Source organism: Helicoverpa armigera, chromosome 2 (genome assembly GCF_030705265.1).
Source record: "Helicoverpa armigera isolate CAAS_96S chromosome 2, ASM3070526v1, whole genome shotgun sequence".
Classification (NCBI taxonomy): Eukaryota; Metazoa; Arthropoda; class Insecta; order Lepidoptera; family Noctuidae; genus Helicoverpa; species Helicoverpa armigera.
The window spans coordinates 8,294,244-8,315,148 of NC_087121.1; the positions used below are offsets into that span (position 1 = coordinate 8,294,244).

A 20,905-nucleotide genomic window follows, 5' to 3' on the forward strand; every position below is an offset into this window, starting at 1 on the left:
GGTATTAAGCTGTAGCTAAAAGTGGTAACAGAAATAACGTGTAATAAGTAGGTATCATGTTGGAGCGAGTTTAACTGATAAGCAACAGTTTTGGGCATACAATAATTTTTTGATCCGGGATATAGCGCATACCTCAATTTTGATGCAAGGAAAACCCAGGGAAACTTATAGCCAAAAAGGAATAAATCCAAGCAATGTATGCAAAAGTACTCTATATTATTGAAAGTCTATTTTTGGTGATCAAACTATTGGATATTTGGAAACGATACACTTATGTATCTCTCCTACACAACCGAAGCAAAATCTCGATAAAGGGATAAAGGAAAAAATCATAATCTATTTAAACATTTTGCATGATATCTGGTGACGTCGAAAAGATGTAACTGAAAAAATATATGGTGGTCCACGATGCCTCAAGTAATTTTCTTCTAGTTCAACCCAGATTTAATTGTTTTGGTTCACCTGCAGCGGCATTTTATCAACACCAGTCAGTCTCATCAATATCCTTTGGCGCATATCAGTCATCGGTAGGTATCTTTTTTAGGTAATAAAGTTTACACTGAATAATTCTCTAACTATGAGAGAGATGAGTGACCACCGAGTTTCTCCGTTTTTCGGAAGCTACGAAAGTTCTCGGCTGCCATTTGGCAACTAATCTGACCAAGCGATATTGGCTAACTTAGAAGGTGATATAGGCAGTTGCTACATGTGAAAAGCACTGGAACTCAGTTGCATTTGATTTCATAATGAATTCTGTAGACGGACGCAATGGTTTATTCATTATATGAAACATAAATCTTCGATGGTAAGCATTTTTTTATTTTATTTACATTTTAGGGAGCAGCAACAGTTACATTTAGGCGATTCTCACACTGCCCCGCATGATGCAGCGTAGCGGGAGGATGCGTTTTCTTCCGATGCTTGTAAATATCTCCGTTTGTATGGAAAACACGCACAGTCCAACACACTGAAAATGCATCCACGCGCGTTCATGCGGATCACGCGCATACACGTGGAGAAACATGCACCCCCGCGCGTAGATGCGGTGCGAGACGCAAGGTATGGCACACCGAATCCCGCAGTGCCGCGCGTGATTTTGAATGGGCGTGACGTGTATATTTGAAAATGGATCTCGATGAGAGCCGCCGTGTCTGAATCTACTAGACGCACCTACGCGCATGAGTGCGCAAAAAACCCGCACGATGATGCAGATCTGGACTCCCGCAGGAGCGCGCGTAGGTACGTCGACACGCAATATGCAGTGTGATGCGGGGCAGTGTGAAGATCACCTTACTGCGACATTGTGCCTTTAGGATAGAATCTGAACTGAGAAAAATTCCGACGTGCTAGAGCAACTCTTGTGCTCTGTGGCAGATCTACAAGAAATAGGTAGATACCCATGTTGCTCCTTGGGGATAAAAAAAAACTAAGTCCAAATGTAACCGACCCATTTCATGTCTCTGGGCTTAAGTGGTTTATGAATTTACGATCTAAACTAAAATATTAGCTTTAATTCTGCTACATCACATTATTATAGCCATAATATATAATTTTTTTAAATCATCTAAATACATATACCTAGGCATAAGAGCAGTATGTTTTTCTCAAAAAATATAGATAGCTAAATATTCCCTCGTCGACTAGGCTTTCACGCGTTTCCGATTAAATAGACGATTGGGATCAATCAACGAGAGATGCGTCCGATATTTTAGGATATTGGAAGCCGTATATCATTTCACGGTAAAAGGCTTTTAGGCTTGCCTATCAAAATAAGTAGGTACCTAAGTTGTGAACAGGGCCGCGCCGACCCCCGGCAGCGCCTGTATGCGAAACCTATGAAGCGCCTCTTTTTTAACGAATCATCATAAAACGAATTTAATTTTTGAATGAATATTTTTAATTGTTAAATTTGACTGAAATAAATGTTCTCCAGTCAGCGGCGGCCCTAGCCATTGCGAGGCTACGTGCGGCAGGTCTATGCGAGGCCCTTTGTTCTACGTGAAAAGTCTGTTGTGAGCAAGGAGTTATTTTCTTGTTAATAAAAGGACTTACTCTAGGTTCGGCTAAAAAAAGGATTGAAAAAATAAAAGAAGTGGAAAATAAAGCAGAGCGTAGCGAGCGCAAAAATTTTTGAGCTTTGGGTCACTAAAGCACCTAAATTTGTATATCAAAGAACGGTGTAAGGTGCAGTCGCGAGCGCAGCGAGCGCGAAAATTTTTGACTTTTGGGACATAAAAGTACTCTAATCATGTTAGAATGAACGGTACCGACAAGCGAACAGCCGCGAGCGCAGCGAGCGCGAAAAAATTTGACTTTTGGGACATAAAAGTACTCTAATCATGTTAGAATGAACGGTACCGACAAGCGAACAGCCGCGAGCGCAGCGAGCGCGAAAATTTTTGACTTTTGGGACATAAAAGTACTCTAATCATGTTAGAAAGAACCATACTGACAAGCGAACAGCCGTGCCGTGAGCGTGGCGAGCGCGAAAATTTTTGAGTTTTGGGACTTTGGGTTTTAGTTAGAATGAACGGTAGGCACTGACAAGTGAACAGCCGCAAGCGTAGCGAGCGCGAATTTTTTAAAATTGTTTGTTAAAGCTAAGCGTCCACTTGTCGGTATCGTACGCAACGGACGTATCGCACGCAACGGATCGTAGTATTATTTATATAGAAACTCAAACAAGTGCGTCCACCTGTCCGCATCGTACGCATCGCATTCTATATAAATAATACTACGATCCGTTGCGTACGATACCGACAAGTGGACGCTTAGCCTTAGCTTTAAGGACTCTCAAATTAAACTCGGAATTAAGCACAAATAAAAAGAATCCGTGACTGGATCGAGAGCCAGTTGTTTTTGTTACGTTGGTGTTCCAATTTTTTTGTTAAATTGAGAACTCAAAAAGTAAACGCAGAATGAATAAGAAATAAATAAAGAAAAATATTTTTTTCTTGGACCAGATATATGTATTTTTTAATTATATTTTTTTTATATTAGTTTATATTATTTGTTTTGTTTTACCTTAGCTATCTCGTTCGTTAAAATCGAGGAATACCCGTGATCGCATCGGGCTGCGTTCAGAAACTCACTCATACTCATACAAACTCGGCGCCTCTACGGTTTTAAATAACTAGTACTTTTTCCCTGGTTCAAAGAACTGCCGCCGTTTTAACGTTGAGCTCGTAAGGAATGTAAACTAAAACCCTAAACGTAAAATGAAACCATAAACGTGAATAATAATAAACATTAAATATTGAGAGACTTGTTCAATAAGCGTTATAGATGTTTTGTAGTTTACAAGGCCTATGTTGCGCCTATTGTACCTACTTGTCGATACTCCACTACAAAAAACAATCATATAGGTAACAAAAATAATTTAGGTGGCAGTGGCGGCGCGGCGCCCCTATTGTCTTGGCGCCTGTGTGCGCCGCACACTTCGCACACAGGGGCGGCGCGGCCCTGGTTGTGAAAAAACTTTTCGTTAAAGCTTCAGGAAGTTTACGATAAAAGTCTTGCGTTCCGTCAATGGGGTAGGTACCTACCTATATTGATATAAAGTGGCATATTCTTAATATCAATGAGTACTTACTTATTATCTATGTGTTAATTTTTTTTTGGTTAAGGAATTCTTTAATATTTTAAGAAATCTGTAGGTAGAATGTGATATATTACACATTTATGGTGGTATATCTAGGATCCCCACTTCATTATTGTATAAACATGGTCTGTATTGACGAATCTGCAAAGCATGGATTTAGCAGTTATGACCAGCCTCATGAACATGCTGCTAAACCATGCGCCTTGAAGTGACCAAGATCGCCTGGTTCTAACGAGGCACCTAATATCTATTTAAAGTTTTTTTTTTTTTACTTCATTTAAGGATCTTTCTAGCCGTGTCTGAATATTCCAAATGAATTTTCGTCGATTCTGTATTTTTAAATCTTTTTCATTCCATTCCATTATTCTATTTGTTTGGTTGGAAATCAATTTGACCATTATTTTCAATTTTGCTGGTTTAACGAACAAATGAAAAATATTTTTTTATTAAAAGTATTACACCTATCTGTATCGGATTTTCTGGGATTAAAAGTGTTTTCCGTTAAACAAATAGCATTAATTACAGTTCCCGAAACAAAACTCGTAAATCTAAGCGATTTATATATTTTTAATTTATAATTTACGTCAGAGCGTCCATCGACGCCGGCCGTCGGAACAATGTCGTAATTTCATTTAAATCCTCTCCGGCTTCGGCCTACAAATCTTGGCGAAGCTTTCGAAATGATTGAATTTTTATGCGGCTGCCTGTCTGTTTTTATTTTGCTACAGCCGCTGTTTTTACATTATATTATGCTGGAAATAAGGTCGCTCTTTCATTATCCTGATTTTTGCTTGTTTTAAGACTGCCTGCAGACTTATCGATAGAATTACTTAGGTAAAACGCAGTGATGCCCATTTATTCAGTACCTAATCAGTAGGTATAGGGTATCTAGCGTGACGTGATTTTACCAATTCGGCAATCGAAAATTGTAAGATATACCTACTTAGGTGGGCACCTACCTATAGGTATTTTATTTTGACCTAAACAAATACATACGAACCACTTCATCAAGCCGAAAGATTAAATAATCCTGTCTAAGCCGGAGAGGCAATTGGCTTTGCAACCATAACCGTAATGACGATTAATTATTAATCGTCGTCGGTGGAATCCACTCGTAATCCAAGCTTCCTTCGACCGACGACGGACTAGACGGGATGAAAAACTATAGTAATTAATCCTACAGCTCGCAATTGTACATTTAAAAAGCTTTGTGAAGAGCTATCTGCTTTCTCGAAATTACATTTCTCATTAGGATTCTCCTCGGGGAATGCTAATTTGCAACATCGATAGAGCTTGTGATGAGGAGCCATTGTCTTTATGCAAAGATTACAGCCATATTTTATGAAAGTTTTGCTTGGGTATTTAATAACTTGTTGGACTTATATTTCATCACGCAGGATAAAGTATAAAATGCTTCGGTTTTCAATCGCAAATGCATCGAGCATACAAAACATCACACTTCGGCAGCAGTGCCGTTGTGGAGCATAGGTTGTCCTGACTTGAGCATATTGCGGTCGTAGCTCACACCTGTCAGACGTCCTGATTTTTATTAAAGTGATAAATCGGTCAGGCATGTACAGGAATTTAATGTGTGGATTGTAGGGATCCCACTGCAACAGTTTATCAGTGTCGCACAGGAGACGGCGGGAATGCGGTCGACTGCGGCGGTCATACAGAATGGTGCGTCGTTAGCGTTAATCCGATTCGGGCATTGGAGCATTCGAGTATCCAACGTTGTCGGCATCCCGCCGCCCTTCCCGCGCAGCTCAGCAATGCCAGCTTAGGAATTTGAATGCAAATTGAAAATGCCATTAGATCAGCAAACATTCAGCTTGCCGATCAAACGTTGCATTGTGTGCCAGTAACTGAGAAATAATTATCGTTACCATTGTGTCCGTATCGTGTGATTGCGAATTGAACTGCCCCGTTATCGTCTGGCTATGTTTGGGTATATCAAAATACATATTTATCTACCTACCTCTATTCAAAAGCTAAGCACGCAGTGAGAAATTTATAACACTTAACAGATTTCTGGCTTAGTCACTTGCTACAACTCTGTACCTACCTACATACGTACTGTACTTACCCATATGCAGTTATAAAATGTGTTATTTGTGGGTATCAATATTTTATTGGACATACGGTTTAGTTTTAGAAAATAAGTAACTGTGTGAAAACGTATGATTTCACCGTGCACGCGCGATAACTGGTTTATAGCCGAATAAATTTTGCGCTTATCGTTTATTTTCACATCGGAGTACCTGTAACAAAGTAAATAAAACGCCGAATTTCATATTTTTGGAAATGAAAAGTCTCTTTGACACTATTGTAATATTCGGGATGGTCACGTTCTGTGAGAGTTCCGTATCTTCACAAGAAGATATTTCTGCTTCTGCAGAAATTACTTTGACGACAGCCAGGGATCTTGGCGATGTTTCTCCGAAACCAACGAGTTTATACAGGCGGATAAATGTTGAGCGCATCGACGAGTTCTCAAGCACTCCGCTGGATCTGTTCCGTGTTAGAGAGCCTCAGAGAAGAAGTAAGTACTTACCAAGAATTGAGCCCGGTATTTTCACGATAAGGCGAGTAACAATAACTCCAAATAGGGAAACATTTACAAAAAAAAAATGTTCTATTACAAAGATAAATTCTAAAATCAACATTTGGTAAACAAACCTGCAACAAAGCTTTTCAAAATATATTACAACGTATTTATACTTAAGCTGCAGCAAAGCACCTGTAAATGCGTTCACAGTACCCCTTCAGTTTAAATGCTAAGCGAAGCGGTAACCACCTTAGATTTGAATATGACAAGGTACCCCACATTGTAGTCGCCTTAACAATGTCTAGAATATTCTATTGGCTATTGAACAACCTGATCACTTGCACCGATTTGCATGGTCTTTTACTTGTCATAAGGATGAGCGACTCCAAACCGCAGACACAATTAAGCATGGTTGACAAAAGGTGCTCTCCATTAACAATTATGGGCGTTATTTGGCAGTTTCATTATGTCTCTTTCGAAATACTTAATCTAAAATAGTTATTGCAATGTTTAGGTCACATGGACTCTGTATGGAAATGGGACTTCTGGTGCCAATTACAGCCGAAAATCGGCAAATGTTCCGACACTACGCGACGGTAAGAATATGTAATGCCTCATAGGTTCCTCTTATTTATACCTACTTTGATTTCTTTCGACAACAAAATTATTTTGTCTGCTAGACAATATTGCCTCGTATTCAAAGTTAATTATTTTATAGAGAGCAAACAGGAGGAATAAGGCAGAGGTGAGTGAGAACACATATTTATTTTGGTTTTTCTACAAATCAGTACCGAACAAAATAAAGATTTATTTATGTAGAAAAGTAACACTATGCGTCGTGCTAATTAATGTAGTGTTAATTAGAAACCCCAGGGTAACATAGGTAAGTTAAGGTGACTCCAGGAAGAGAGTAGGTAATAGGTAGGTAGGTTGTAGTCAACTAAAGCCAAATACTCCTTTCGTTGCACCCGCAGCTTGAGGGGTCATTTGATGATTTACATACATAAAAGAGGTGACTGATTGATTCGGTTTCAGCTACTATTATGACGCCCAACTGGACACATGCTTGCCGTTCGCTTACTCCGGATGTGATGGCAATAAAAATAATTTCCCATCATTAATTGACTGTGAGCGTCACTGCAAGGGTATGTACGAACATTAAAATCTAGATTTATGTTCCACTTTATAATTTTATGGCCCTTGTTCCATACTGAATGATATCTATTAGGCATCAAAAGTACCTAGTCAACCCACCGAGTAACTGGGTTGAGGAGGTCAGATAGGCAGTCGCTCCTTGTAAAACACTGGTAATCAGCTGAATCTAGGTAGACTGGAAGCCGCCCCCAATATAGTTGGCAAAAGGCTCGGGAGATGATGATCCAAAAGTAATCAAATAGGTTGGGTGAAACGGTAGATAAATCGCAATGGTAGAAGAGAAATCCAGTAGGTAGGTAGGACTGTCAAGTTTCAAGACATTGTAATTTTTGTACAGGTTCAAGCTACATGACGTTAAAGGACTCAACCAGAACAACTTATTGTGCTCTGCAACCCAATGCTGGATTGTGCATGTCTTTAATATCAAGGTGAGAAGTACCTATTTGCCATTGCATATTATCTATGTAAATCTCATTTATTTTGACGAGTCTATTGATTAAGGCCGCAGGCACGGGCTGAATCGACTGTTTGGCATGAGAACGCGGCTAAACATAAAATAATGCTTTTTCAGTTTTTAAATTCTCAAAATTTCAATTGATTTAGTTCTTGAGGAAGGATTTAGTGATGTAGGTAACTTAAATATGTACCTACGCGTGCAAAGATTGTACGGGGATCTATTTAGTAATCCATAAATTAAGCTAAAGCTAATTTAAAGACTTTTTTGTTCTGTCTATACAGTAAAATTTCTTGCAGTTAATCAGAAACTTTTAACAATGTAGTACCTAAGTCAAACCGTTTACTTACCTACTAATTAATATTTTCAAGGTATTACTACGACGTGAACGTAAATGACTGCAAAGTTTTCGTGTACGGCGGCTGCGGAGGCAACCAGAACAGATTCACCACCTATACGGCTTGTAAGGACCAGTGTATACAATAAACAAGTTTTTTTTTTTTAATATTATGTCACCATTTCTATCCATCCTGAAAAGAAACCTATATCTAGGACTCGTGTTTAAAATAAAGCATACGCTACCTATCTATTTAATCAGTTTATAGAGATAAAACCTCAAGACATTGAAATAACAGCTCGAAATTACAGATCTTCCACAACACCAACTTTTGTAACGTCAACTATAATCTCTTAATTACTTACTAGGTAAGTATAAACACAGCGATATTTATCGCTAAACGCAACATAATACCTACTTCCGAAAGCCATGAGATTGATTGGGACCTATCCCCATCGATCCTTTCAGAGATAGTTAATAGCAGTTATCATCGATCCGCCAGCGAAAGATTCAACCGTTGTAATTGTTACTGACGCAACCATTCCTCGGAGATTTTTGATTAAGTCCCCAGCTACTGACGGATGGGGCTCGGCGATTGCTTCGTTATCGACAATCGATGGCTAGCCGGATTGTTGATGACGACGATGCTATCATATCATCGGCTTTTGTTTTATTGAAGGCTGAGGGAAATGCTTCCTATTGTTTGACAATGCCGTGCAATGAATCTGGAGGTTGCTCGCTTAGGTTCTCGTAGGTTTGAATCGAATGACTTACATATGTTGTAGGCTTAAAACTTCTTTAAGTACCTAATAGAACAAAACAAGGCGTAATTGCTGTATAATTTTTAGATTTCAGTTTTATACTGCAATATAGCCATTTATCCTTGCATACATTTTTGACCTTTTTCATAAAACAAAATCTTGTCTCTAAATATTACAAATGTCAACTCCGGTCTCGTCATAATAAGGCAGCAGACACATTTTTCGAGAGTCGTTTTAAATAAAAAACAGTTAAAGCTTCGCCGCTGGCAATTACTAAAGTCTCGCCGGCCGTAATCCTCCTTCTGACGAAGAAAAACTCCCCTAATTAATAGTGCAGCTTCCGGATTAATTAGCGGAGATCTGCCGCCGCCTGCCACTCCTATTATTTGAATTTCGTTAGTTATTTTCTTAACTATTCTCTCGGAGTACGAATTAATAAAGTGGGGGTTGCATTAACTTAAACTCGGAGGCTGTTAATTTGATTAGTCAGGCTGTTGGTTTACAAGAAAATTATTTTGTACTTACTTAATGTACTCACCTATTTAAACATATAACAATGCTAGGTAACAAATAAACAATTTACCTAAAACGAAATAAACGGTCTACCAGAGAAGGAAAAATGTAGGCAATTATAATTTTCTGAGTGGAATATTACAGACGGTTGTTTTAAGATTGCTTAATTGCATCGTTATTGTTCCTCAAATAGAATAAAATAAGGAAAACAGGAGGAACAAAGGTTTATAATTACGTTCGGTTGCGTCCTGGTGGCAGTTTGATTAAGTTGATTGATGTCTCCAGAGAGGTTCATTTACTAAAACAAAGCTGATTGTGATATAGGTGCCTATATACTTTTTCTCGTCCCTTTATTGAGAAAACAGTCCTGTTATTTACGACTATAATTTATTTACCTCTTCCATTTGTTTGATTAAGTGTAAGAACAGAAGCAGGGGATATTGTATTTTTAATAATTCATGCTCTGATGTCTTTTGTCCGTCCGAGGAAAGCGTGACATTATTTTGAGGAATATAAAATGATCAACAAGCAAAATGTTTGAGTTTTCAGGACATGACATGGGCAACATACCTAGTTTCAGTTAAGTATATTCTTACCAAATGTAGGCAGTGTCGACTTGAAAAATCTTAATATAAAACGTAGTCGTGAAAATGAAAAGGCAAGGGCAAAAAACTTTGATCTTTTTACTAAACCCACAGTTGCTATAGGGATCAATTATTTTTGGGAAAAACTCGTTCTCAGAAAACCTGTAAAGAATCCTTTGAAACTTGTCAATGCGAAATTCCTAGTACTGGTATACAGTTTGTTTTTCCTGTAGGACGTCAACGAAGCAGTGTTGTTGTTGTTGACATCACAAATTCGTAGTTGCAGTGGAAACAATGCCTCGTGTACTAACTGGACTCTAATTTATCGCATGTCCTGACAGATTTACTGCCACAATGTAAAGCGAAAGGCCATTTTTTAAAACTCTGCTGCCGGCTTTGCTAGTTACCACTTTCGAAGGGTACAAATGGTGTTCAGTCTCTGTGAATTTTATATGCTAAATACTTCAATGTCTGTTTTAAATGTGATATCCATTTATTTGGATGATGACCTGGTTAGTAATAGAAGCTCATTGTTACTTGCATTTAATATCTTTTATGGAATGTATTATAAAAGATATATAACATTATTATATATCTCCGTACAGCTTCAAAGACTTTAAATATGGAAGGCAAAAACAATAAAAAGTTAGAAATGGAAGTGAGCGTTGGGTCAGAACCTCGAAACTGCATAATGTTCAAATCTCAACCAAAGGGTTTATTAATAGATGCATCGTCAGCACATTGCATTACAAAATGTACTGAACTTTCGGGAGCCATAAATACAAAGAGCAATTCATATGAAAATCTACCACAATTCTCATGTTTTTGCATTAATTAAAACGCCTGAACAATGCTCTCTGGTGTAGAATTACAAATTGAACTGAGCATGTTAAGTGCATGCATACATATGCACCTTGCCTACAAACTGTAGGAAATAGATCACAATGGATTCTGTGTAAGCTGGGACATGGGAACAACATAGAAAACGAGGCATTTCTTTACCATTCTTTTCATGGCCATTAGGTTTTTTTATAAGTATACGTTGTGTCTTCATAATAAGTATCTTACCATCTTACCTAACTCGTTTTCTTTTTGTTTTAAGAAAAATATATTTTTGTTGTTGTCGTGGTTATGTGTTCATTTTAATAATTTTTATTTATTTATTTTATTTTAATAATTACTACATTTAATTAATTTTAATAATTACTGGCTTGATGTCCGTTGTTTGAGCAGACAAATCTCTTGAAGCAGTGCTCATGAATAACTGAACACTATTCAAATATGTAAGGCATCCAATGTTCACTTAGGTTCCGACTTGCACCTTCATTTATCATCCTTCGCTATATTAGAATTCTAATACTGAGCTTTGAGCTCCGTTCCGTCTTGAGTTTCTAAAACTAGTATTTTATATCAGAAAAGTGGACTTAACATTTTAATAATTTCTTTCTGAGGTACTAGGTCATACTTAGGTACATACTTATGCAAAAAATATTTCATTTTGAACATTATGTCCACAACACCTTTTTTTTTTTGACGTTAAGCGGTTTATACCAGAGGTACATGATGACTGATCCGTTTATTAACATCCCTCATTAACTTGTATTTTCTCATATGCAAAAAGATAAAAACCGAAATGGTCTAAGTATCCACTGGTCGATTACTTTATGTAGACTGCAGAAGGGAACCACTGATTGCCTTCAAAATGATGAAATTCTCAAGATATTTCTTTTTTAAAGAAAAGCTTAATGCCATGACAATTCAGTAATTTTGCACTTAAGATAGTCTTTAAATTCCACAACAAAACACCGCTGATTGTTCAGTTGGCTGCATAAGTAAATAAGCAAAGCAGTGTCTTTCGGTTATCTCGTCAGTGTCTAGAGCCGTGGGGGTTGCTTAGCATGCAACATGCACCAGTTTCATTTGTACCACCCGAACAATGTTACGTGGCCCCAGACGTGTTTCACAAATAACGCCGGTTCTTGCCTAATTAATCATTAAAGAATGGAAGCTAGAAGGCTAGAGGACTACTTTTTTATTTCGCTGTAGATTAGGTTTTTGTTCTGACATTTCGGGGTCTAATTAGAAATGGGGATAATGAATGCTTGCCGCTCATTGTTCTGCTTAGACGTGGTGTAATAATGTTAGGTGTTGTTAATACCAGTTTCATTCTGTTGCTGTCTAGACTATTTGTTTTCTAGGCTTTAAAAAATGTTCTGCAAGTTTTTATTACTTGGCTTCCATTTAGCTATTTAATTTACGAGACTGGGTATCTACACTAGAATTTGTTCTAAAAGTTAACGCTATTATAGAACACTGTTTATCGTCACGCAAAACTTGCATCGCTCGCAAATGGGTTTGTTTTGGTCTGTTCATAAAGAATATCTGTTCTGTCAACAGATGAGAAATGTGCTTATCGCGTGGACACAAGGAGAACTCAGAAATAAACCTAAACAATATCGCAACAAATTTTATTAACAGTGGTACATAAATAATTACAATAAAATATACACAAAGAAAATATATTCAGATTATATAAAGCTTAATTACCTACCTGACAAATTTACTATAATTATCGGTAAACACTCTGTAATAATTTCAAAAACTGTAAAATGTATTAAAAAATTTGGACAGTGTTGAGTGGTCCGTGCCGGCATTATCTTCCTTTATATTTAGAGCCGGCTAGGGCCTGCAAAGTGAAGAACTGTTTTAGTGCGCTGAATATCTTCGCATAGTACTTGGCGGAGGTGACTGACGTGTCAGATTTAAATTTCCTGCATCTTATTTTTCTGCCGCCTGAAACGGGCAATTTTAGGCTTGCATAAAAAAACGATAAAAAAACGGAAAGTCACGTAAGGCGGGGTGTGGATTGATATTTACATGTTCTTACCATCTCGTATCGCATCTCTTCGCTGATGCGCTCGCACAGGTCGGTCGGGATGTCTCCCTCTGTACAGTCTTGTAACACGTATTTCAGTTGTGATGTCCTGCGAGAAACAAAAATATTAGATACGGAGCTTCAAAGTTATCTTTAGCCGTCTTTGGATTATCTGAGAGTGGAAGATAAAATGAACCCGTAGGTTTGTGCTGTGCAAAAACGCAAATACCTCTGCCCTATACGTCACTTAACTAGGGGACTCCTACATAAGTAGCTCTTAGGTTGGTGAAACACAATTTTCATAATGTGACTGTTTAGGGACTAGTGGAGAAAACGGGCACTATACTAAAACAATGAAGAGAAACAGTCCGGTCTGTTGAGTCTGGAAGCCGACCTCAACATAGTTGAACAAAAGCTAGGCAGATGACATTATACCTATAAATAATGCGATAGTATCTACTCACTGTATGTATATGAGCATGTATGCACTGGTGGCGCGCCGCGCGAGGTACGGCGCGTCCTCCTTGCCGCCGTAGTTGTACTCGATGGCCTCCTGCTTGCTGCACCGCGACACCACGTCGTCGTCGAACTTGCACCACTGTACCATACAAATAATTTAATTTTAAAATGTACTTTATCTATACAAAAGTAATGACCCTATGTGGGCACCCACACAAAAATGCGATGCGATGCCGTATCGTATTCCATCGCATCGCAGTTTTGTGTGGGAGCCTTATCGTCGTTTGTCAACGAATTCATTAAGATCGGCATTGTTTTATATGGATGTTGCTTCTACAGAACTTTATTTTGTGGACTGCTGAAGTAATCCAGGCTTGAGAGAATCAAACAAAATGTACAACTGTACTCTAAGATCATCAATACTTAAAGGCAAGGCTTGTGTAACTACGATTATATTTTTTGATAACGTAACAAACGAACTGTCGTGTACATTTTATAAAATGCAACAAATAAACTAATTTCCGTGAGAATTGCTCTCAGTATATTTGTTTACAAATCTGCGGAGGTGGCTACACTCGACTGCAATGCTTACATCTCACTCAGCGCGGCAATGTGCACACAAAGTGTAGGCACTGATGTTAACACGCTGCATCATTAGCAACGCTTCATATCTACATAGTTATTATCTAACTTTGCTGAATTGCACTTAATGACATTTGCTGTTATGAATTTTGCTACAACTGGCGAGTCTCCAGAGAGAACATTCGAGACAATGTCGCGCGCTAGAATCTGTTTTTTTCGACCAAGGCGCAAGGATTCTAATTTAATTCGACAATAGCAAAAAAATATACGAAACGAGAAGTTTTGCTAGCGACCCTATTCTTTGGCGCGCATAAAGTCTAGAAAATTGAATGCCATTCTCATATCAAACAATTTCACATGTCCGAAACATCACTTCTTGATCCTTCTCTGTGAGAGAGGGCCTTTTCCCATCAGTAAGGATAAAAAAGTTGACGAAGATGATAAAATATCAGCGAAGTTAGAGGAAGTACCTACATATTCAAATCTAAGAAAGACTTATTGCTTAAAACCAAATAAAGACCGAAAGCTCACCTTCCCGTCGCCCCTAGGGTTGATGAAGACCACATAGTGACCTCCGTGGTTGTCTCCCGAGTGTACCAGCACCGCGTGTAACGTGTAGTGGGCTGGTATCGTCGGGATCTCCTGCAGGTACGGGTCTAGGTTCACCTCCTCGTAGAACTCGAACCTGGAGAGGATAATCGTGATGGATATTGAAGACGCCTTCGTATATAATACATATAATGGTAGGTATATACCATAAAGTAAATAACCACTAGAGAGCGCACTCGCCAATTTCTTCTAAGAACACGACTCACCACTGCGGGCGGGGGGACGCGGCATAATCCGCGGCTACTATTGGTCAGTTCACGGTCGCTACTAAAGGATCGTACTGATCGTAGCCTTATAGTACGCGCAAAATCACTAACTTTTGGCGAGCGTCGGGGCACTGTATGCGCAGTCAAGTGGTTTTATAGTCTTTGGTATATACCCATTATATTTAAGGCAATCTGTATGGATGCCTAACGGCCGTTCACAACACTGCTAAATATATGTCTGTTGATTTGCTTCATAGAGACAAAATTTTGGTATGGCTACCATATCAAAATGTTTCTGTATTTTATCTATCATAAAAGTAATCAATTTCCTATCTCTAGTAACTAAGCAAAAAATCTAGTCTATTCAAAGCAAAACATAAAAGAAAAAGATATTGGGAACGGTCGTTAGCCATCTATATGAAAGATCAACAATAGTGTATTAACTATTGATTGAATTCGTTTGGCTGAAAGAGCCAAGCCTACAGGACACATTCTAAAAAGGGGACCAAACAGGTTTGTTATTTAATCTGTTAATTAAAAAAACTCCATTATATCATAAAGGGAAATTGTGATACAGTAAAATTTTAATATATTTGGGTCAACCTTTTTAATTTGAGTCTAAAACACAACACCTGTGATGACAATATGAGAGGATAATATGGTTTGCGGACGAATATTTGCATAACAGGCTTGTTTACAAAGCTGAGGTATTAAACTAAAATGTTAACAGCAAAATTTAAGCGCTCATATCAACACAGTTGTATGGTAATCAAAGTGAAGTGAAAGTATTGTCATCAATTTCCTCAAAAATTATCCTTTATTTTGAGTTCTATGTACATGTAGTTTAATATATAGACCTTGCAATCAAAATCTTGATCATCTGAACTTAATACTGTTTGCCCAAAGTTTACATAAGGACGTATGTGAGTATCGATACACCTACAGCTAGTTCTAACCATAAAGAGGTTACCATAGGAAGTTTAGCCGCATATGGCGGGTACTCCTGGTTGTAGCGGATTAAAACCTCGGGATAGCCGCAGCTTGGGCTTTGGCCGTGTATGAATTGTGTCTGGCTTCCGGGGACATTGCTTCTATAATTCTTACAACATACCTATCATTAAACTTGACAGAGGCATCGCTCTGTGGGTCGTACTGGAACCTCATGAGGTGTAGATGCAGCACCGGTGGGAACACATCGAACCTCACTCCCTTCTCCGCCTCTTGGAGACCATGTTCCCCCGCGTCGTACTTGTTCTCGCCGTCTAGGAGCTCCGTACTGATGTAGTCTTTGAACGACTCGTAGACTGGGCACAGGAAAATTATGGTAGGAAAAGAATTTGATTAAAATATTTTATTTGTAATAGAGCTTTTATGTGTGCTCATTTAATATTACTGTGTCGATAAATTATCTGAGTAGCTACAGTAAGGATTTTAAATGAGGTAGCAAAGTTGCAAATTGGTAAATTTTGACATGACCGCATTTTCTAACCCACTCTGCACTTTAGTCATTATGCCCCGTAACTTCAAACTCGCTCCAGAGTGCACTTTCCTCGACCTCATATGCTCGTATATACGCAAATGTTTCTTCACAACAACTAATTTAGATGCAGGCGCCCGCTTTACAGTACTGATATGAAAGATTTATTAGCACCTGTTACAGGCAAATGCTCCCGCTACTCGGCCTATAAATAATTTATAAACTGTGACGTCACAGCATAGCACCTCTTCACTAAATGGTTATACGGAATGGAGGAGTAGGACCGGTAACAGAAATTTATCAAAGCCCCTTAATAAATTGCATTTTCAAGTTGCAAATTGGAACCAATTTATTGGTAACGAAATAGCTTTGGAAAGTAACGGGGCATTGATTGTGCCCTATTTTCTCCTCGGTTACAGAATTCCGAACTGAGCTACAAATTAAAGAAAGTGGGTGGGTTATCTCGAGCTACTGAATTGAATTCATGTTTATGGCTTAATGTACGTGTTTTAAAGTGCTCAATTTAGCCGTCGATTTTTATTTACTTCTGTAAGTAAGAAATACACTCACTATTATTCTTCCCCTTGACGCTGAGTTGTATATCGTAGAAGGTTTCAACGCGCGTGCTCGTACAGTTAACGTTCTTGCACTTTATGAATGACGTCATTTTACCCTCGAACAGTTTTGGCACGGTTCCCTCCACTACTGTCCCTTTCATTTTGTTTTCTAACTTATCTAGTAATACCTGTGAAAATTGTAATACATTATTTCAAGAGCCATTTTACATTGAGTGAATGTTTGGAGACTAAATGTTGAAACTGCTGTGGTATAAAGTTAATTCCCATTTCTGCCATTACCCACTGATCGCTGAAGCGACATAAACAAATGTATTGAATATTGCAAATATGCTCATGCTCATACATGACGCTGTTATTATCTGATCCGATCCAAAAATATTACACAAAAAATATTCTGCAAAAATATTTATGAGAGCAGGGTTTCCACCGAGCAAAAGCTTCAAGCCTTTTATATGTAAAAATCTGGCGTGGTAGTTATAATTGTAAGCTTGCTCGAAAAAAACGTAAAATCTTTTTGTTTAAAATTCAAACTTAAACCTTGTAACGCGTATGTTTTAGTTTAGTCAAAGTAATTTTCGGCTCATACATAAATAATGGAGGCAGAAAGTAAATTTGCAGGTTAAGCTTTATGTAAATCACGAAAATAAGGCCATCTGCAAAGTAAAAAAAATATTTAACCATACCCGCAAGAATTCCTGGACATCATGCTGCATAAACGAGTCCAAAGTCTCCCACCCGAAACTCTTCGTCAATTTCTTAGTCGCGACTGGTTTGTCTGAGAACTGAAGATCATAGAACACGCGTTGTAGGGCAAACGCAACCGATCTGGAGCTGTCGTCGCCGACTGTCGGAATCTTGTAGACAGCCTTACGAAGAACGTTGGTGAAAAATAACGTTTGGAGTAGGGAGTTCATGTAGCATGTTGCTCCTTGATTCTTGAGTCCTGTGACAGAAGGCTTATATCAAATGTTTTCTATTTCCGCATTACTATGCAGAATTTAGAATTACTCTGGATACTTTTTAATTTTGGTATAAGCATGTAATGAGTAGGTATGAAATACATGCAACAAAGAGTATTTAAGTATAAATGTACATGGATGGAGAGGTAGAGGAAGACCAAAGAAAGGATGAATGGTTTGCCTGACAGATAACATGAATAAGAAGGGAGTTAATCTGGATATGACGAGGAACAGAGAAGAGTGGAAGCGGAGAACATACTGCGCCGATGTCACATAGAATCGTGAGGAAAACAAGAACTTTATTTGATTTCAGTTATTCAAAACTGTCACACAAAAAGCTATACGTAACTTTTTGCATACTTTAACGCCCATTCCACGGCTGCTCCCTTTCCCGCGTCATGCGACACCCATTCGATAAAATAACTAGTTCTATTCACTAGTCCATTATTTCCGCTCTGATAACTTTCCTTTAAACCCTTTGACTGGCGCGAAATGCACTTATGCATAACGGATTGCCACCCACGCGGCTATAGGAAAATGATATTATTTTCAAATGAAATTGCGTTTGGCATAAGTAGTTTAGAGGAGAAAATATGGTGCAGTTTTAGTTTGCGCGTTTTTTTTAACTGGCTGCTAAAAATGGTTTTGCAGAGAATGGTTCTGTTTCTAATAACTTTGAAAAGCCCCTCCACTACTTAGGGACAGCATTATGATCGAAATTAATATTTATTTTCCTACACTACTATATAGAAGCATCCTCATTCTGGATGACAAATATCGGTAATTTATACTATTGAATGTGTAGGCGTACCTACTACATTGCTGACTTAGGTCCTCGAAGCAGAAGTTAGTATTGAAAATATAATCATGTCTTACCAACGAATCCGGTGTGTTTCTTGGAGTCCCACGAGACGCCATGTGGTGCTTCAGCCATGACATGAGCCTCAATAGTTATAGAATCGTCCTTTACGAAGCCATTTTCACTTTCCATGAGGTCATCCCACGATATGAAGTGTGCGAAACCCCAATCGTCTTCTTTACTGCAAATATTACGAAAACATGAACGTAGCGTAAATGCGACTATTTAAAATAAAATTTCTAAAATCGTGCCTTCCAAAATACGGAGGACCTCATCATGACAAGATGGCTCACCCATCAGCGTTGCTTGATCTTGTAATAGATCGATTCGTGCGGCTGTTACTGCAATCTATGTATATTTTTAAGCCCATTTTTGAGTATATTGCGCCATTCGACGCCCTTAAACGATTTAGCGACAATGCAAACTTGATCGTGACGGCGTAAAAATAACTGAAAAGCTACTATATACCAGTGATACATATGATGAAGCTTCCGACAAAGCGCTTGACCACCATCTGGTTTGTGGGACAGCAGCTTCAGTTCTCCAAGTCCATAGCAAGACCAGCCAGGAGAATCGCAGTCACCATTGCATTGCAGGAATACGCCCAACGCCTTCTGTTGCTGACGTTCTGGCGTCGTCGTATGTCTCAGTAGAATCAGGATCTTCCAAGGCAGGCACCGTACGAAGCATGGCGGCGAAAGTACTTGGTCTTTTAATTGGCTTATGTTTTGTACCGTAAAACGGAATGTCGCTTCTGATCTTGCGATGTCGTCATCTTCATCCTAAGGAAGATGCAGGTATTTTAGATAGGTTGGATTAATGCAATTTGCAGCACCACAGAGCTTAAAACAATCATTAACATATTTGCACCGTAGCTATACGAAGATGAGTACCTGAGTACAGCTGGCACGATCTAACCATAAGTCAGTCAATCAATAAATACAGTAGTTAAGTTTAAGCAGGCTTATATTGTGAAAACAGTAATAAAATACAGACCGTTAGTTAGGTACTGAAATTTCATGACGTCTTCCTTTGTTAGACACAAACAATATAAATCTTACATAGTTAGGTCTGTACGTCTATAAAAGCGAACATAGCGATGTAGTCTATGATAGATTGTCTAACCGTGTTTGCCGCTGGTGTTACAGCTGTTGCGTTATCCGCGCTGCCAGTTTCAATCATTGTTCAGCAGCAAATGTAGTGCTACAAAAAACAAAAACTTTCAACTTTTCAACACCCAAGCCGCTCTTTCTTTAAATCCATGCACTAAAGACTTACTTTTCTTCGTTGCAATGTAAAAACAGAAAAACAATTACCTTATTTTAAAATATTATACATAATGGTTGTTATCAAAATATAAAAAACTAATTTTGTAATTTTTTTAGGCCGATGACATACGTCACCTTATGATTTTTAAAATGTCATTTTGACTATTCGAAATTTAAAAAAATGTTAGAAGTGAAAAACCTGTACCTAAATGTTGGACCAAAGAGGTTGATATTTTTTTTATATTTTCTAGGAGTTGGTAATTGCTATTTGTTGATTTTGTTTCGAAATATTTGTGAGTACTTTAGTGCTTACTGTAATTATTTATTACAGCTTTCGTTAAAAATTTAATCTTAATGACATGTAATTGAACTTCAAAGCTATTTCTTTTCATGACATTCGATATTCAGACCAAAATAACAGAACTCAACGATACCTACTGGATACCGGAAATTAATTAAATCGCAGAGTCATCTTGCGACGACATTATTCTCCGTCGGTTCAGAAATTGACGGTTAGATGCTGGGCTCTTTAATTAAATTGGTGAATAGATTTTTAAGAGGCGATCGTCTACCGTTACTCGAAGGAGTATCGATATCAGGGCGATTACCGATTTTCGTAAGATATAATTCCACTCGTGAAGGTATTATTTGTCTAAGAGCAATAGGTAGATTATTATTATTTCATAAATACTTAAGTTAATCGGATTGTATTGATGCCGATCAGTACTACTTAGTAACAACTTGTAGCTTTTGACTTTTACTGGCAATAGGTAGGAGTAGTTACGCAAAAGTTAGTAGGTATATGAAATTGAAAACAGGACCTTAGAAAATAAATGTGTAACAAAATACTTATTTATGCGACTTATGAGAGAAAGTCGTAACTCAATTATAAAAAAGCAGCAGATAAGTATCTAGTTACAATTGTAACTGATAAAGAATACCAGGAGGAAATGCGGCGCAGACTAATTAGTGCCTTTGTTACGCCAGACTCCTTCTCACTGCTTTACGATGACTATTGTACTTGCCCCACTAACACGCTACATACAAATACTATTTAAACATGTAAAATCTCAGTTTGTT

The 20,905-nt window shown here is 38.1% G+C and overlaps 2 protein-coding genes across 5 annotated transcripts; one reads left to right on the forward strand and one right to left on the reverse strand.

Annotated features, from left to right (window-relative positions):
- Window positions 1–5,768: 5,768 nt before the first annotated feature.
- On the forward strand, window positions 5,769–8,327 carry LOC135118101 (actinia tenebrosa protease inhibitors-like). The gene is made up of 6 exons (XM_064039159.1): window positions 5,769–6,143; window positions 6,664–6,745; window positions 6,868–6,894; window positions 7,185–7,294; window positions 7,642–7,732; window positions 8,130–8,327. Exons 1-6 carry the CDS (start codon window positions 5,906–5,908, stop codon window positions 8,242–8,244), a joined length of 663 nt encoding a protein of 220 aa, XP_063895229.1. The 5' UTR covers window positions 5,769–5,905; the 3' UTR covers window positions 8,245–8,327.
- Window positions 8,328–12,394: 4,067 nt separating this feature from the next.
- Window positions 12,395–19,982, reverse strand: LOC110371408 (ubiquitin carboxyl-terminal hydrolase 7). Of its 4 annotated transcripts, none has more exons than XM_021327637.3 (11): window positions 19,874–19,982; window positions 19,683–19,760; window positions 19,026–19,339; window positions 18,575–18,738; window positions 17,423–17,682; window positions 16,732–16,906; window positions 15,796–15,988; window positions 14,401–14,554; window positions 13,293–13,426; window positions 12,841–12,937; window positions 12,395–12,639 (listed from the first exon to the last, which is right to left on the reverse strand). In XM_021327637.3, the coding sequence occupies exons 2-11, from the start codon at window positions 19,737–19,739 to the stop codon at window positions 12,607–12,609; spliced, it is 1,581 nt and encodes a 526-aa protein (XP_021183312.3). In that variant the 5' UTR covers window positions 19,740–19,760; window positions 19,874–19,982; the 3' UTR covers window positions 12,395–12,606. The 4 variants fall into 4 exon arrangements, with proteins under 4 accessions (XP_021183312.3, XP_021183314.3, XP_021183309.3 ...); XM_021327639.3 differs by having other exon boundaries at window positions 12,395–12,746; XM_021327634.3 differs by having other exon boundaries at window positions 12,395–12,746; window positions 12,831–12,937.
- Between the last annotated feature and the right edge of the window lie 923 nt (window positions 19,983–20,905).